The sequence below is a fragment of the Macrotis lagotis genome, chromosome 7, assembly GCF_037893015.1.
Source record: "Macrotis lagotis isolate mMagLag1 chromosome 7, bilby.v1.9.chrom.fasta, whole genome shotgun sequence".
NCBI classification, from domain to species: Eukaryota; Metazoa; Chordata; class Mammalia; order Peramelemorphia; family Peramelidae; genus Macrotis; species Macrotis lagotis.
Window position 1 is genome coordinate 120,607,331 of NC_133664.1, and position 19,377 is coordinate 120,626,707.

Below are 19,377 nucleotides of genomic sequence, written 5' to 3' on the forward strand. Positions count from 1 at the left end.
GAAATAATTTTTCTGTACCATGAATTCAGAGAAACATTTTTGGATATTTTTTGGTTCAAGTATGGGAAAGATGTCCTGTCCACAATGTATTCTCACTTATTATGAATTAGCATGCCCTTTATCTTTCCCTTTTGCTCTGGTAACTTGTTCATTTAACTGGTTGATTGTATTTCCATCAAAGGATAAGTGGGAAAAAAGGGGGAAAACTCTCAGATTTCATGAGTAACAAGTTTTGATACTGTCCTTGGTGGGGAGACCACTCTGACTCCAGCCTATAGATGAAACACACTTATAAAAGGGGCCTTTGTTTTTTCACTAAGTAAAAATAAAATATCGGGGTGGAAGTAGACAATGAATCGGCACCATAATAGTAGTGGAGTTGTAGAATTTTAGAATTAGAAAATAAGCTAGAGATCATCTAGTCTATTCGAGAAAACTGAAACTCAGTGAAGTAAAACTGAATCACAACCCTTATTGTAGCATAAATTTGTAAAGGTTCTTAAGTAGTATGCAGGTGTATCTAATCTGTTTAGAGTCCTATGATTATTCCTGCTTTAAAGCAGTGGTCTCCAAAAAATAACGAAGTACCTCCTCCCCACCGTATGCATATATTCACTTAGTAAATTATATACATGTGCTAGTAATTGTGTACATTGAAAAATTTACACAAAAGCAGTAATTTAAAAGAATGAGATAAAGACAAAATAACTTTTCATCCTAGCTAAAATCAGTAGGAAACTTCTATTAATGAATTAAGAGAGTGATGTGACAGACCTTGTACTTTAAGAAAATTACTTTGGCTGCTACTTGGAGAATTGATTTGAGAGAGAAGAGGCTTGAGACATGAAGAATAATTTAAAGGCTATTGTAATCTAGCAAGGGAGAGTACAGATGTGAGAGAAATTGTGGAAGGAGAAACCAAGGTTTACCAACACCATTGTGTGGGGTACAGGAGAAGTAGGAGTGAAAGATGATGCTGAGATTGTACACCTCCACAGTAATAGAAAATTAGGATAAGGAGTGGATTGGGAAGGGGTGAGGAGAAAAGAATAGGATGAGATCTGATTCATAGCTACTTGTCCTATTGGATTCACTGTTGTCCCACCCGAAGTGGGGTGGGGTGGGATTTTTAATCACTGGTCCTTGCCCTGGAACTCAAAACCAATTTTCTCTACTCACTTCCAAAAGACACTTGCCCAGCCCAAAGGTTAGCAGGGGTTGTATATGCTTGGGGGTTGTATATGTATGTTTTATTTTCCTAGTAATATCTGTACAGTTTCTGGCTGTCCCAGAGAGCCGATGAGACACAATATGACTCATATGCTTTCGTTGTCCCAGCTTCCTACTGTTTGATTATATATATCCTGTGGAGTCAGTTCACATTCCCTGACCTCTACTTTGGAGATCACTGTTAAATAGTCAGTGTTGGGGCAACTAGGTGGCGTAGTGGATAAAGCACCGGCCTTGGAGTCAGGAGTTACCTGGGTTCAAATCCGGTCTCAGACACTTAATAATTACCTAGCTGTGTGGCCTTGGGCAAGCCACTTAACCCCATTTGCCTTGCAAAAACCTAAAAAAAAAAAAAATAGTGCTTCTTGATTCAACTGTTTTACAGATTATTAACTCTTTGGAGTGACTAAAAGTAGCAAATGGAAGGAATTAGAGATGAGACAGTAAAATAAATCATTGGGACAGTAGTAATCAATTTAGCAAAATCTTTTTTATATTGTATTTTAAGGTACACTTCTCTAGTATTGGGTCACCTGTATATTTAGTTTTATCAGTAAATTGATGTTTAATTTTTGTATCTTATCAGTTATCAGAACTTTGAGTAGTCTTCTTTAATCACATTTGGTCTAGACCTGAGATTTCTTTGTTTTAGGGAACTCCTAGTGAAGGAAACACTCTTGTTCAGATCCATCACTATTCTCCAACTTAGGGAGAAACTCTTAAGAGAATTTCCCAGACCATTCACTGATAGGAAAATGACTTCTCCAGTGTCTTAAGGCCAGTATATGTCACAGCTCACTGGAACTTAAGCTGCAGGTCCAGCTGACTTGAGAGTGCCTTGCTTCCTCTTGGTGCCATCTCATGAAAATGGAAGTTTCCAGCTATTAAAAAATAAAAATGACAGTGATAGTTAAGGTGAAAATTATGTAGTTTTGCTGCTGAATTAGTATATGTTTGAAAATGGAAAACCAACTTGTAGAATGAATTAGTTATGGGAATTGTCTTTAATTTTAGGAACAATGAGACATGACTTAATCATAAAACTTACATTTACCTGTGGGGGGCTCTTAGAACAGATAAAATATAATGATTTTCTTGTGGATAAATATCAAGCCTGAACTCCACAACTCCATCATCTGCAAAGCAAACTTAATGGTTTTCTGGGGAGGAAAAAGAAAAATAATTCTCACAAGTTTGTTTAGCTGCTAGGCAGATATTTAAATCTATTTACTTGCTTGTTTCAGTGCTTGAAATGTGTACATCTCCAAATGTTTAAACATTTATATTTGTGTTTTTGTAGATCTTACCAATATATTTGAGTCATTCTTGCCTCAGTTGCTGGCCTATCCAAACCCCATAGATCCTCTAAATGGTGATGCTGCAGCCATGTACCTTCATCGACCAGAAGAATACAAACAGAAAATTAAAGGTGAGAGAATAAACAATTTTGCCTGGAGACCACAGGATTTCATTATCATTGGTTGGTACTGCTGTTCTTACTATTCACCAGTCTTAGATTGGGAAACATGGTGTAGAATAAATATCAGCAACCTTCTTGGTAATGAGTCCATTCTTTTCCAGGGCCAAACATTGTTCGTGAGTATCATTGGCAAACCGAAGGGAAAGACAAAATAGAAGCAGGAAAGAAGAGGAGAAAAGGGCTGGGGGAGGGGGCATTGAAGAGAGGTACATTATGGTGGATAGTTGGTGATTTGCCAATTTTCATCTTATTGTAAATTGTTTAGAGTAGACATCTTTGAGTAGAGTTTTAGACTCTAGAGTTAGTGGTCTAAGTCCTAAACTCAGGTCCAGCACTGATTCAGTCTTTCTGCCCTTAAAATCAACCTGATTCTTTAGGTTTAGAGGAAGAAAGATGAGGCTAGTATAGTGATAACGTTAAATCCAGTAGAATCAGATATAGTTTTGTCTGTCATTGTAATAACTTAGAAGCTCAGTCATACTTACTAGATAAGAGAACTCTTGGTCATATTTCACTTCATGAATTCTTCAATAACTTATTTCTTTTCTCTTTCACACTACTAGCAGTACTTGGCAATAGATGGTGGCTAACATTGCTGTTTAACTAGATTATGGCCTTCTATTAGAGGAAGCAGGTTGCCTCCGTGGATAGAGTGCTGCTAGTTTACTAGCTATATGACTTTGGGCAAAAGAGGGTCTGCCTCTTTCTGCCTCCATTTCTTTCATTGCATCCCCTCCCTCCCAGGGTGGTTGTGAGAATCAAATGAGATCATAGTTGTAAAAACCATTTAGCAGAGTGCCTGCCATAGGGTGGGCACAATATGCATGTGCATGTATTCTCTTCCTCTTTGCAACTAAAATGCACAGAAGTGGCCTTATTAGGCCACTGGATTAAAGTAGACTAGTTTATCTTCATTTGTACAAAAGTTAGAAATTTAGTCTTATTTTTTCCATTCTCTGTTGGTTTGCCTGTTGAAGGCACATAAGCTATGCTAAAATCAAGATTATTAAGTTTATCAAAAATATCACCAAAAAAAGGGAGGGAATTCAAAGACTCTATGAGAACTGTCCAGTTGATTCAGGTTAGGGCAGAATTCCTTTGGTGACTGTCCAATTTAGTAAAACTTGCTACCCACCTGCACGGCTATCCAGAACATCAGCTTCCTCAATGAATGCTTAGACTTCTGGCCTCTTTGAAGTGCACCTGCAAAAGACTACAGTCAGTATTATTTAAACATGATTTGTGTGTGAAAGTCTTTTCATGAAAGTACAGGAGAAAAATGTATTGCAACACATTTTGTCAGTCAGCTAAAGATGGTTTCTTCTTTTACCATCCCAACTCTCCAAAGTGTTCAGTGGCTTTGCATAAGTAGGAAAATGAAACCCAGAAAAATTAGTTTGCTTAAGTAGAACACTTGGTACTTAATAGCTATTTGATTTGAAGTGTGTGTAAAGCATTTTACCAATTTTAAAACCCTGCATAACATTCTGACTATTCTGTTACACTTGATAAATGTCAATTTTCAAGTAAAGATTATAGAAGAAAAAATAATTAACAATATCATTATTAATTTTCTTGTTTAGTCTTTGAGATTCTACATTGCTAATAGTGAAACTTTGCTTATATTTAACTAATAATATATGCCTGAAATTCCTAAGTGTAGCATATATAACATGTGCGTTTATTTATATCCATTTTTGGAAGTTTGGAAAAAAGTTTAAAAATGATTTAAACTGATGGGGAAGACAACCTTTAAAAATGAAGTATATTCATTTACCTACTGCCCTTCCTTATTATGGAAATTTCTCAGTACTTCTCTTTTATATTTTGTTCCACAAAAATACATGTTAGGTCTAAATCATGTGAGGTAATATAAATGATCAGGTCAGGCTTGTCCAAAATTGGGAAGAACTATTCCAAACTGCTCAAGTGTCTGTATGCTTTGAAATTATTGCTGTCTTTCAATATCAAGTTGACTCTGAATTAAAACAAGTAGAAGAAACAAAATAATGAATTTATTAGATAGTACAAAATTGCGGCAATTTCTTTGAAAGTCAGAAGAATTTGTTCTTGTTTAGACAAACATTTTGTTTCTTTTCTATATCTAAAGACCTAACAGCCCTACACACACACACACACACACACACACACATAACACATTCTGGTCAAGGAATTAAATTTTATACATTTCAGTGGGAAATTACACATTTCTAATAGTCACTATCCTTTTAGAAAACCTTTAAAAACTTACACTATATTTAGACAAGTCCTAGATTTGAAGTCAGAGGACCTGGGATCAAATCCAGGTAATGCTGTTTACTTCATATATGACCTTAGATGAGTTATTCATCCTCTCTTGGTTTCAATTTCCTCAACAGTTGACTGAGGTGTATGACTCTTTTCATGATAATAAGTAGACTATTTATTTGAAAATATAGTATACTTAGGGTTCGTTGAAATAATCTTTAATGATTTAGTCAGTGATTCTTTTTAAGTTTTTCCAGGAGTAGAATTCAATTCAGGTTGAAAAAGCCTTATTCTTGGTTACATGATACATATTAAAGCCATTAGTGTGTAGGTTGCTGGTGGCCCAGGGGATGTCATGCTGGATCTGTTAAGGCCTAACTCAGTTTGCTCATCTGTAAAATAGGATTCACAGTAACATCTCCTCAACTCCCTCCCTTTCTAGAATTGTCACAAGGTTCCCAGGAGAGACTAGTTATGAATACTTTAAAAGCTTTGAAGTGCAATATAAATGCTAACAATGATTACTCTTTTTTTTTTCTCCTTACCAAGGTCTTTTCAGTCACCCTTTTTAGCCAGAAAGTTTGCATACCTGACAGGCATTGAGCTATATTGTCTGTAGTCAATTCTCCTAGTAAGAGACCTGAGTTATCTGGGATTTCAGAATTGTAAAATAAAGAATTATTGAGGTTTTGGGAGTTCATATAAATGCTAAATAAGTATTTGAGGCAAATACTTGTTTTAAAATAGAAAAGAGCCTGGGAGTCCCCATTGAACTCCTTCCTCCTCACTTCCCCTGACTGCCTCCATCTTTTCACTAAAACCCTACCTTCTGCATGAACTCTCTCCTGTCCTCCTTGGTCTTCTATGCCTTCTCTGAGCTAGCCCCTAGTCTGTCCTGTGTGTAACTTTGGGTGCCCAGTTATGTCACATTAGCTCTCCCCTTAGACTAAGCCAAGTCCTTGGGAGGGTTTGGCACATAGGAGGCCCTTCTTAATGCTAGCTGACTGACTGGTCTACAAACAAGAGGGTGAGTAGATTAAGCCGAGAGGGACATATTCACCCTTCACATGATATTGCTGGCTAGTTTGCTGTCTGTGAGTTGAATGGCCAGATTGACTCTTCCTTCTCCCTCTTGAAGTGTTTAGCTCTTTCCAGTCTCTGCTCAGAGGCCCCCTCCTTGGACCCAGAGCCTTCCCTGATGACTTGTGTTGTCAGATCTTTCTCCTTTCCTCACTTGATCTGGTACTTCACTTTGTGTTCAGGGATATGAATTTTTGTTGTTTTTGTTTTGTTCTTCCTCTCCCTTGTGTAAACTTCCTCCACCACTCTCATCTGCATCTCTTCCTCTGTAACTTCAACTGAAGAGTGTTAGGAAAGGCATTGGGGAGATGTGCAGGGAACCAGCTTGAATCCAGACATTGCAGGGGGTGGCTAGGTGGCGTAGTGGATAAAGCACCGGCCCTGGAGTCAGGAGTACCTGAGTTCAAATCCGGTCTCAGACACTTAATAATTACCTAGCTGTGTGGCCTTGGGCAAGCCACTTAACCCCATTGCCTTGCAAAAAAAAAAAACAAACCTAAAAAAAAAATAGGACCTAGACATTCTTTCCACCTCCTCATTTTTCTAAAGCTGAATTTAGAGTAATGAAGCCAGGATTTCAAGTACATTCCAGGAGCTAGGCAATCAGATTTTTATGGATGGGAGTAGGGGTATTGAAAAATTATGACAGGGGCGGCTAGGTGGCGCAGTGGATAAAGCACCGGCCCTGGAGTCAGGAGTACCTGGGTTCAAATCCTGCCTCAGACACTTAATAATTACCTAGCTGTGTGGCCTTGGGCAAGCCACTTAACCCCATTTGCCTTGCAAAAACCTAAAAAAAATAAGTAAATAAAAACTATGACATGGTCCCTGATGTCAGGGAGCTTTACTTTCCACAGGAACGTCACTTTTGGTGGGAAGACCAGCGTGTCCCATATGAGACCAATTTTAGGCCTTGGAGTTTTTTTTAATGCTTTTACTGGGTATCAACCTCACTAAGATTTGGAACTCCAGGAACTGATGGAGCCTTGGCATCTCTGTTCTACAGTTTTAAAATGGACTCTTCTTTTAGGTTAGCACTTTCATTTTTTCCTGCTAATGAATGCTGTCTACTTCTGCCCCCATCCTTAACCATCCTTTTTCTTTTGGGAAAATTCTACATTACAAAATCAAAATTGAGGATAAACATCTTGACTTACCAAGTCAATCAGCTAGACTAGAATCATGGCTAATACATGGGAACCAAAGTGAAAGAACTGCACATCCCTTTGTTTAATTCAGTTTTCATTTTCAGTTCCCGCTCTCCTCCCCCCTCCTATCCAGGGAGAAATGAGCCCTATATATTTCTTTGTAGCTGGATCTTCTCTCTGCCCCTTTCTAGTTCCTTTCCTCTTTGTCAGCAGCAGTAAATCTTTATTAAATAACATGCTAAGTACCAAGTGAGGGGTGCCCACTGTTAAGTGCAGTAAGGGGTCTGGGGCAGCTTTGTGCGAAAGGCTTTGTGTCCAAGGCCTTTAAGGGGTCCCACGAGTATGACAAATTGACTGGCTCTCTAGGAAGGAGGAAACAGTGAGTAGATCCATTCATCTGGAGAGAACACTAATAGCTAATCTTATATAGTATATAGTACTTCCTGGGAGCTTTACCTTATCTCATTTGTTCCTCACAGCAACCTCGTTTACAGATCAGGAAACTGAGGCAAGTGCGTTGTATGACTTGCCTGATCTGAGACTGTTTTCCTGACTTCAGGTGATTTCTCTTCTTTGAACTCCCACCAGATGGCCAGAGAGAAGGAGCAGAGGCTGGATTGTATTGGGTTCTCTGACCATTTCTAACATCTTGGTTTGCCTCTTCTCTCCTCTCTTTTCCTTTCCAAGTAACTTGGACTCTAGACATGGTCAGTTATGGGTCTATCAAGTGCCCCAAGAAGCTGGCAAGGTGAGAGTGATGCTGCAGCCTTCCTTGACAGTAAATCTAAGAGGAACCTTTCCCCAAAGGCCCTCTAATCCAATCTTCTTGCTGTACTGACAGGAAGACTGAAACCCCATGAGGACCCTGAGAGGGACAAACCAGAATCCAGAGCTCCTAGGTCCTTTGGTCCGACTGTTGGATGGACCAAATCCCTCTGGGAACAAGGTTTCTTCCCCGCTCTGCCCCACCTCCCCAACCCTCTAGACCTCTAAGAATGTCTGAGGCGAAGTGAAGGTTCTGCTCTCCGATAGGTGTCGTTGCAGTGACTTACTGTGCCTCTTGTCTCTTGTCCCTTCTGCAGAATACATTCAGAAATATGCAACAGAAGAAGCACTGAAGGAACAGGAAGAGGGCACTGGAGACAGCTCGTCGGAGAGTTCTATGTCTGACTTTTCGGAAGACGAGGCGCAGGACATGGAGTTGTAGTAGAAAAGGCCACCTGCTTTTCAGAAAGACTATTATTTCCTAACCATGAGAAGCAGACTATAATATTCATATTTAAACAAAGCAATTTTTTTTATTACTAAACAAGGTTTTTATGAATAATAGCATTGATATATATATATTATATATCACCCTTTAGATCTTGATTTCTTGGTCATTTCTCAACCTGAGGTGCATAGCATATTCCCACATTCCATTTTGGTAGCAATATGCAGCCCGAATGCATGCATTCATAAGTCCATTTGGCCAAGTCAACTTGTACGCTACTGAGCTGTCAATGAAATAGCTGCTCTGATAGGTAGACATGAGGACAAACAAAATCCTGCTTCCTTTATTGGTGGTTCCAAAGAAACAAACCAAACCAACCAACCCTTGGACATTGATAGACTAGAGCTTTTTTCAAAGTAAAGAGGAAAGACTTGGGGAGGGAGAAGGCCTTGATGTAAGTGTGCTTAGAGAGCCAACAACCCAGTGGCAGCGATGTTCCTTCCCTTTAATGTTGGTGCCCTGTTTTACATGGAGAACAGGGTGCTATCTATCTGGAGTAGTGACGCTTAAAGGAAGGTTTTTTGACTTGGATTTTAAGTACTTTTTTATATGTGGATTCCTGCTCTTCAAGTGACAGGGCCCTGCAACCACGGGTGTATTTGCTTTGGGGACCTTTTGAAATCCTTTTTCTGGACATGACTCATTTTCTTGGTCTGGATTCCGAGCTCCATCCCTTTTGTGGGCGGAGGGGGAGAAGGAGGGAAATGACATGGATAGTGCTTCAGTTCATTCAAAGCACATGCAAAATTAGACTCTACTTCTTTGCCAGTTTGAGACTGCTACCCTTGACTGAGAGCTGTAAACTTGCTCTTTCGTGCTTGAACTGTGTTTAGACATACATTGCAGATTGTATCTTCATCTACCAGGAGAGGGTCTCGTCATCAAAACGAGTCATTATGCTGAGCGTTAGACCTGGGAAGACTGGGCCAATGGCCACGAATACTTCGGCACTCTTGTTTCATGTGTTGTCTTTTTTTTTTTCCCTTCTTCTGCCACCCCTTGGCAGCAGCTTGGTTACTGTCTGCTCCAGGGAGTAGGGGAGAGGAGAGGATATTGCAGACCCCGACACACATTCAGATTCTAACAGAAGACAAATTTTAGCAAATAAAGGTTATTCCACCCAAAGTGATTATACATGGGGAAAACAAGTGCAACTTTCTTCAGATATAGTTGAAGGACTCTTCTGAAAGGGGAGGGAGGGAGGGAAAGGGAGGGGATGAAATATCTTCTGATGTAGTAGAACAGGTTTTGAAGGTGGATTTTTTTCCCTGTTAATGTTAAGAGGGAATTAGACACTTTAAAATAAAATGCCCTCCAATCAGATGTAAACTCAGCTTAGCTACTTGTCTAGAGGTTGCCTACAAAGTTCCTTTCAGATCTTAATGTTACCTGCTGTATTTTAGGGAATTTTGTGAAGATTTTTAGACAACCAGAAAAATTTTGATTTTTTTTTTTCCTCCTCTTTTGGTGCAACCAGTAAGGACAGTAGCAGAATTAGTCAATTTTGAGACACTTTAAAAACGAATGTTTTGAATGTCCCACAGGGCTCATTCGGTAGATTTTTAAATTTTTTTTTTCTGAAATGCATTTTTAAATTTAGAAGTACTATATTCCACAAGGTGTTTGGGTCGAATGAGGATGGAAGAAAACCTATCTTTTTTTTTTTAATTCAAAAGCACAATCAATCTCTTTTCCTTTGAAAAAATCTATATAAAGTACAACTTGCTTTAGCATGATTATTTTCCTAAATAAAAAGACATACAAAGAATTTATCTTACGTTAATTACGGGCATGACGCAAAAGGTTTTCTTTCCTTTTTATTTGCTTAAAATAGAAAAAGTGCAGTTATGTAGGGCTGTGGTTAGTTACCATGCTGAAGTTCTCTATCTAGCATTTGTGGCTTGTTGGAAGGGTAGTATTAACTATTTAACCTGTACTGGTGTACTTTAACTCTTATCTAGCACGTTGTATTCTCATTACTTTGGGGGAGGGAGGGCATCTCTGCTGGCACTGTCGAACTTGCTTACCTGCTGAATGAGCAGTTTGCTTGGGCTTTAACCTTGACTGTGGGTGCTATTTAGGGGTAGGCTTCAAGTGCTGGGGTGGTGATTTCAGTTAAAACAATAAAACATTGTATTTTTTCAATATTGTATAAACAATAGTGTTCTAATTACCTTAAATTTATTTCCAGGGAACTATTGTTTTTAATCTAATTAATAACCAGGTTGCCAGTCCATAACCAGATTTGGGGGCATGTGAACCAGTATACATTGAACTTGTCTCCATGACCAAGGCCCATTTCTTTAATTAAACAGACAAGCCAACAAACACTTCCTTCTACTCTAAAGCACCAGCATCAGAGGTTTTTATAGTACAGGGTGCTCTCCTAAGGGAGACTCGTTCTGGAGACCGTAAGTCAATCTGAGCATTGCTTCGTTGTGTGTGTGCGTGCTTCTGTGTGTGCGTGCTTCTGTGTGTACATGAGCGTGACAGTGATTAGGTTTCTCTGTTAGCTTTCAGATCCTCTTGCCATTGCTATAAATATTACATGGTGTCCTTTTAGGCTGTACACATTTATCCTTTCTGAGGGACTAGCTATGGATCCGTGCACATTTTCTTGGCTATAGGTGGGACATTTTCTTTATATGTGGAAACTGGTTTTCTACATGTCAAAAAGATTACCTAATTAGCATTCTTTATGGCTGACCTTTGCCCCTTTGCTACAACTGAGGGAATTTGCAGTAGTTAATGAGGTCCATGGGGGTCCCAAAATAAGAGAGGACTCTGTATTTCAAAGGAATCTAGTGCCTCCTCCCCCTCCTACCCCCTGCCCCCCCCCGCCATGGCTGGGAGAGTAAGCCAAAGCAGATATCTTCCTATGCTAACCAGCTTTATGTTTCAAACTACCTGGTTTCCCCCTTCTACTGCTGAGACTAGTAACCTGTAACCCCAAGACTGGACATGGCTATTTTAGGCAACTAGCGTTGGCAATTTGTTTTCCTGTATTCAGTTCAGGTAGTACCTATACTTTCTGAAATCCTATCTTGCAGTTTTATTAGCACCATGCCATTCTCTGCCCCCGTTCATATGACTGATCTTAAGCTCTGGCTAGATACCAACAAGCAAGATAGTCTTAACCCAGCAGCATGCAATCCCCTGTCCACTGGCTCTCAGTGGATTCTTAAACATCAGAGCCTTGTTAGAGGCTAGTGGGTAGTGGTAGCCTACTTGGGCTTGTGGCCCCCACCTGCCCCGTTACAAGGTCATATGGTTTTACCCTGGCATCTTATAGATTACCTTGGAGATGGATGATCATCAGAAGTTGCCATATCTCGTCAGGACCTTACAGTCTTCTTTCCACTTAAAAAAAAGTTTTTCTAATTGCCAACAGGTTGATATAAACTCAGAGAAGAGTTTTATCTTCTGAAAGGGAGTTTAATCTCAACAAATTCCATGAACCTCCTAACTCATTTTGCTCTGATATGTGATTTGTATTATGCCTATTGTGATGACTGAAAAAAAAAGGCATCCTCTGTTCATCCTGATGGCTTTATTAGCCACAATTCAGGAATTGGCTTCTAACTTGACTAAAATGATCTGTGAACCTTTTGAGTCTCATGGACTCGCCCAGTAAAGCTTAAGAAAATCATTTTGAAAAGTCAGCAGGGTTGTGTGTTAATGTGTGTGTGTGTGCGTGTGCCTGTATTTTTTAATCAGCACCCCAAACCAGTTCCCTAAAATCAACTTAGTTCAGATTTATAGGAGGGCAGCAAGCACTTCCCTCATCTTAACCCATGTTCATTTTCCCCCTGGTCATGTGGAACATACACAGAGGATTCTGAAAAGCAATGGATTTCTCACTGGAGTCTGAGTCTTGTGGAAGGATGTCTCAGGGGATGTGGAAGTAATGAGCAGCTTTTAGCTATGTGAGGATTCTTCACCATCACTATATGCCACTCAAGAGGGCAGGGACCTACTTTTGGGCTTGCCTCAGGTGAGCAGCCCTTTTGGCAGGTCTGTAGGCATCGTGAGAAATGGCCGTTATTTACTGACTGTATTTGGTACATATTGTGTGATACTTGAAGAGATGAAAGGGGCTTCTAAGCCCTTCATTGGAGTCTAAGATTTTTATCTTTTTTTTTTCTCCTCTCCCCCACCCCCACCCTTTTTTCTTGCATTGTGATGATGTAGTGGGCACATCTGTCAACAGGACGAATGCCTCTTCTCTAAGACTATAACCTCTCAAATAGTTGTGTATAATGAAAGAACTGTAAACTTTTTTAAATAAAATGTATATACCTTGGCATTTGGCTGGACCTTGATCAATAAGCTTAGTTGACAAGCCCTTGTGTTTTCTCTTAGGGATTGGACAACAAAAGGCCTGTCCTTGTAAATCTGTTGTGGTAATTTTGTGTTTGAGTCTCGATCTCAGCGCACAAATTGCTATTTAAAAGGGATGAATCTGAGGCAGATGAATAGATTGATTGGGGAGTATATGTGTTACAGTATGAGTTATTACCAATTGGTTCAAAAAAAAAGAGCCATGTCATTCTTCCACTAGACCTTTCCTAAAGTATAGGAGCCCGACCCCTCATGTTAAATTTGTTTCAACTGGACTAGGTGCCTATTTCTTGGTTTTAGGCTAAAACTTACTGAGAAGGTAAAATCTCCAAACCAAACAACCATTTAGACACCCATGGGTTTTGTGAGTCCTCTGATCAGAAAATGACCCCCCAGTCTATGTCAAGGGATGACTTCTTGGGTACAGGAATTTGGGGCAGATGGGTGATTAGAATTCAAGAAGTCTGCCCCACTGAATTGGGTTCAGAGCTATAATCCTAATTCTCCTCCTCTGGACATCAGCACTTGCTATCAGTCAACACTAGATGGTACTGTGAACTACATTTAATATTGAAACGTCTGGTTTGGATGGTTTCTTTGGACAGTGAGACCACTCTCACACTGTCTCCTTTCCACGTATCAAATTACTTACTTGGCTCCTGCACTCCTTCAGTTCTACCTTTTCCTTTCCTCTGTCTTCACCCAAGCCTTGATCCTTTTCCTTTTTGGTTTCCATTAAAATTGTTGAGGACACTTGAAAACCTCTCTTGAGTAAGCCACTGGATAGCATGCATTCCCGTGGAAAATAATACCCCTTCCCACTGTTTCTTTGGTTTTCTCTCATTGCCTAAGGGAGGGGAGAAGTGCATTCCTTGTAGATTCAGTGGATCCTAGATCAAGACCCCCGCCCCAGTTTCAGACAAAGGGTGGAAATAAGCTTCAGGAAATAGCACTTTTGAAGGTAAGTCAACAAGCATTAATTAAACTTTGTCATGTGCTAAGTGGTGAAGATAAAATGAAAGGTAAAAGGGCTCACAGCATAATTGGGGAAGATAATTTGCAAACAAGATAGAGACCTGATGAACTGAAGATCATTCTCAGACAAGAATAGAGGACTTCTTGGAGAAGTCAATCTGGAAATGAGTACCTCTGGATGAATCTTTGTATTTATGTAAAATCTTCCATAAGTGGAAGTAAAAATCTGGCACTTAATAAGTGCCAGACCAGTTTCAGAATCCAGCCGTAAGTATTTAGACAGGCCCACCCCCAAAAAATTTTGAATATTTTTCAGTTGAAAAGGGACAGAAATTAACTTAGTCTTAAGCTTTTAGATTTGGAAGGGAAATTAAATGTCATGGACTCCTGTTTTATAGGTGAAGAAATGAGACCCAGGAGCAGCTAGATGACCCAGTGGACTGTGCTGGGCTTCATCTCCTTGAGCTCATCTAGCCTTAGACCCTTGCAGTATGACCCTGGGCAGGTCACTTAACCCAGTTTACTCATCTGTAAAATGATATTCCAGCATCTGCCAAGAAAACCCAAAAAAGGGGTCATGAAGAGTCTGACATGACTGAAAAATGATTAAGCAACAAAGCTGGCCCAAAAGTATTAAATGACTTGCTCAAAGTCACACAGGGAATAAGGACCCAATAGACCCAGGAACATAATTTGGATCCTGTGAATCCCAGTCCTCATCTCATTTTGCCGCACTCCACTGCCTCCCATCTACTGTTGTAGACCTTCCTATGTTCTTATGTATTCATTTGGGCTGAAGTAATTTTTGGCAATTTTGAAATAATTATTAGCACTAGGCCTTTAGTTTCAGCATCTCTGGGATCCTTAGTGCCATCCATTAACAATGCAGCTTTAGATAATGGGATAGAAAAGACCAACCTTTAACTAGTTTTGAAATCATGTAATCAATGCCTTGGTTTCCTCAAATATAAAATAGAGATAATAGCACCTGTCTTCCAAAGTTGTGAGTATTAAATGAGATGATATTTGTAAAGCACTTATCACAGTATCTGGAACATAATTGGTGATTAATGATCATTTCTTCCCTTCTTCCTTCTTTCCTTCCACAGCAGAATTAGCAAATGATCCTCTCTGATACACAGAAAAGACAGACACCCAGCTGTCATTTGAAGAATGAGAGTTGTTGACACTGCTGTCAACCAGGCAAGAACTTGTCTTTTCTGATTCATAATGACTTCAGGGAAAAGAGAACCTTGTCTTTTCCTAGTCCCTGGATTTTCATGAGCCTCACACATTTCTGAAAGTAAGAAAAATTGTTGGACTCAAGGATGAAGAACCTGTGTCTGCAAAGCTCAAGTCCCATAGCCTCTGGAACCCTCTGGGGCGGATTGCATAATATTGATAAGAGCCTCACTCAAGTTCATATTTCCTCTAGTATCGGTGCTTTGGTACCATCTTATGGGTGTGATGCATTGTTGCTTGAGTAGCTAAGATAGGATCCAAGATAGGTGTGTCCAGGGTGCATCCCAGAAAGGTTACCAATCCTTTGTTTACTGGGTACTTTGTGGAAAGGCCCAGAATCTACCCTGCTCCACTGTCAGGAGCAAAGGAATAGATTTTTCTCTGTTTTGAGGAGTGGGAAGAATCCATGCATGCTCAGATGAAAATCTGTGGCTCTCCCTTGTTGCTCTCAGGACCCTAGTAAAGCCACATAGCATCCCAAAGAGTAAATACCACAGCCTCCATCTTACTGGAGCATACCCTGAAGATGGAATCTCCATCATCATTAGGGATCGGCATGTCGGAGGGTTACTTGTGCTACAGATGGAACCCAAGAAAGATTTTCTGGACTTTGCCCATTTTCCCTAGACTCTGCCGTTGTAATAGCCTACACCTATCAGATAGGCAGCAGACAAGTAATTCCCCCAACTAGGATCTCAGCTATTCAACATTCAAGTACAGTCTGTGCAGGATCTGATTTGTTGACAGCAGATTCCCCCCATCTTTCATCCTGTGACATTGGCAGCTGTTTCACAGACCCCTCTACTTGGGAAGCCCAGATGAGGTTTCTGCTGGGGGATATGTACTTCAGATATTATTATCACCATTTTATAGGTGAAGATACTGAAATTAAAAGATTTGGGAGTCTTGAAATAAAAGATCTGGCTTTATACAGACAGGACCTGTATTATTTTCTTTAAAGCTATCTCACACTATCCCTCCATGCATACTTAGCAGAATAATAATTATTGATGAGATTACTGGGGAGGCTTCCTATCTTGCTCCCCTCCCGCAAACTACTCCCTAACAAGTTGGCAGATACTTTTGGTTAGATTTATCCTTTTGGTCCAACACAAACACCCAAAGAAGAGCAACCAATTAAATCTTATTGGGCATTACCCTACAGTATGAATGAATGTATTGAGCAAAGGGTGAGATAGGGAGAACAGGAAGAGGGAATACAGTTAAATTTGGGGAAAGGAGGCAGAGATATTAGGGCGATATCCTGCATATGATATCCCTGTGAGCTGTACATCAACCATCCCCATTTAATAGGAAAATAAAACAGGATCTAGCAAGTTGGGAGATTAGATTCCATATGAGGCCTCTCCTGGTTCCCAGTCCACTTCGTAATATTACAAGGGAAGACACTCCCATACCATACTCTTCTGGATTTCCCCTTTCCTTTAAAAATTAAATTGATCTTTCAAATACCTGCCATCCTGCTGCTGGTGATGCCCGCTGTAGCCACCAGGTGGCTGTCCTGCCCCTCTCTAGCTCCTCTGCTCCTTTGGTCTTTTTGACCCGATCAGTTCTTTGGAGGTCCCATCTCTCCTGATCAGTTCTTTGGAGGTCCCATCTCTCCTTGGGTGAGACTTGCACTTGGAAGAGCAGAGGAAGTAGAACAAAGGGAAGAGTGTCAGAGACTGGTCTAAAGGGCAAAGTGGGTCCCTGGGGAGAAGGGGCCAGCTTCCTCTGCCCTTCCTGGTCTACTGGGAAACTGGCTCCATTCTTATAAAATGTCGGACAAAGTAAAGAGAAGTTGTTCAGTTCAACCCAGTGATTAGGTGGTAGGCAATGGTGATACAGACACATAGAAAATGATCCCTACCATCACGGAGCCTTTGATTCCTGGATAGTGGGAATAGGAAGGACAATATGGACAAGGAGAAGTCCAGACAAAATAATAAAAGAAATTGTCACCTGGGGAAACTGAGAAATGCTTTTTGTAGGAGGTGACTCAAACTTTAAAGGGATCTATGAATTGCAAAAATCAGAGGAGGGAGAAGAGTACTTAAGGACAGTTTGTGAAAAGGCAGGAGAAACCCAAAGAAATACCCAGATATGAAGAAGCCAGTGACATTCAATCACAAAATACTGAATGACAACTAAATGTAAGATCTTATGCTAATAAGACAGCTAGATGATGCAGAGGATGAAACGGGTGAGTCGGGAAGACCTGAGATCAATTCCAGCCTCAGACACTTATCTGTGTGACCCTGGGCAAGTCACTTAACTCCTGCCAGTTTCCCCAAATGTAAAATCATGGGGATAACCATAACCCCTGCTTTCCCAGAGTTAGTGTGGGGATAATATTTGAAGTAATATTTGTAAAGTGGCTGGCAGTAGCAGACTCAACAAATGTTTGTTTCCTTCTCATATCCTCATGGAGGACACAAGTATAATATGTGGGTAGGACGTTCCTTGAAGCATGTGCCTGGCTTCCTTCCTTAGGGTCTGCACAAATACCTCTTGCTTGCTTCCAGTAACCACATGGGAACTTCAGGGGGCTGGTTTTGTCCTTTGAATTGCTCAGGTGATGACAAAATATTCTAATTAACTGTCCTACTGGAAGAGCCCTTGACTGGATTCACTCTGAAGAAATTGTGTACATAAAAAAATGTGACCCACCTTTTCTCTCCATCTCTTCCTTTCTGACCCGATGCTTTGAGCAACTGGGGGATTTCTTCCTACCTACCAGTCGCCACATGTGCATGAACATAGGGTGCCTCTGGTTTGGAGTTTTTTTTTCCTTTTCTGTATATTCTTTCCTGCTCTTAGGTAAAAGGTTATTCAAAAATGAAAATACCTCAATGACCATATGAGGTATGACCTGAGGCTCTGTCACCTGAATTCACCAAAAGAGGGATCAGTAATCACAGGGACTGGAAAGTAAATAAGAATCCACTTTAAGATGGGCATTTGTGGACAATTCCAGACCAGGAGAGATTTCAGAGTGGGGGACCTGACCTTCCAAGCCAATAGCTGCCAAGAGACATATGGGGTCTTCTCCAAGGCCAAACAGGGAGGGAGTAACCCTTCTCTAAGCTCCTATGTGACCCGCCCTTGTTCAGATCAAATCTGGAGATTATTATAGGAATTTCCTAATTTGCCATCTTGGTCTACCCTGCACATTGCTGCTAATGGATTGATATAAATGAACAGTTTTGTAATCTTCCTAATATACTCTAAAATTTTGGATCATGTCTCTGCTCTCCTTAACCTTCTGGGGGTGGCTAGGTGGCACAGTGGATAGAGCACTGGCCTTGGAGTCAGGAGTACCTGGGTTCAAATCCAACCTCAGACACTTAATAATTACCTAGTCGTGTGGCCTTGGGCAAGCCACTTAACCCCATTGCCCTGAAAAAAAAACTAAAAAAAAAAGAACCTTCTGGAGTTCTCCATTGCCTGCTGAATAAAACATAATCTTCTGAAATACCATTCAACCACCTCCACATTCAGTATCTAATCCAACTTAGACTTTACATGAGTCCCCTTCACTTATTCTGTGTCCTGGGGGGAAAAAAAAAAGGACTGTCCTCTGTCAGGACTTTGTCCTGAACTGCTCTATGTCCCCATTGGTTGAAGTCCTCCCTTTTCTTCAAGGTCACCTCTTCTACAAAGTCTCTGGGATGCCTCCAGATCAGTGCTCCTCAAACTTTTTGGTCTCGGGACCCCTTTAAAATTACTGAGAAGTTTTCCTGCCAGAGAGCCAGTCTTTGATTACCACTGCCTCCTCTCTCCCACTTTGATCCACTTATTCAATAAAATCCACTCCTTAGGGGAAAAAAATGACTCAAGCAATGTGCAGGTTTTTGTTTTTTGTTTCTTTCAGTTTGAGATATATGCGCACATGCACAAAAATAAACACACATATATATATATACTTACATAAACACACATTGATCATTATCCTTTCCACATCATGACTTTGCCTTGTGAAATATTGATATATTAGGGTGGCTAGGTGGTGTAGTGGATAAAGCACCGGCCTTGGAGTCAGGAGTACCTGGGTTCAAATCCGGTCTCAGACACTTAATAATTACCTAGCTGTGTGGCCTTGGGCAAGCCACTTAACCCCGTTTGCCTTGCAAAAAAAAAAAAAAAGAAATATTGATATATTGTGGATCAGCAAAAGAAATTAAATGGAAATTATTTGAGAGTTTTGTGGCAGCTGCAGAAGACAGGAAAATGAATAAAATATATGTAAAGCATTATATAATGTCAACATTTTTTTTAAAAAGTTCAAAAAAAACCCACAAAAGACAATAGATAACCCACAAAGACTGGTGTTTTAACACTGACCTACATATATCCTATAA

General features: G+C 40.2%; 1 protein-coding gene across 1 annotated transcript in view; it reads left to right on the forward strand.

The window, feature by feature from the left end:
• UBE2H (ubiquitin conjugating enzyme E2 H) overlaps nt 1-12,761 on the forward strand; it is a 142,094-nt gene extending 129,333 nt beyond the window's left edge. The window contains exons 6-7 of the mRNA XM_074193704.1: nt 2,531-2,659; nt 8,268-12,761. Coding sequence (XP_074049805.1) covers nt 2,531-2,659; nt 8,268-8,392 — 254 coding nt within the window. The 3' untranslated portion in view covers nt 8,393-12,761. The remainder of the gene's footprint in view (nt 1-2,530; nt 2,660-8,267) is intronic.
• The last annotated feature ends 6,616 nt before the right edge of the window (nt 12,762-19,377 follow it).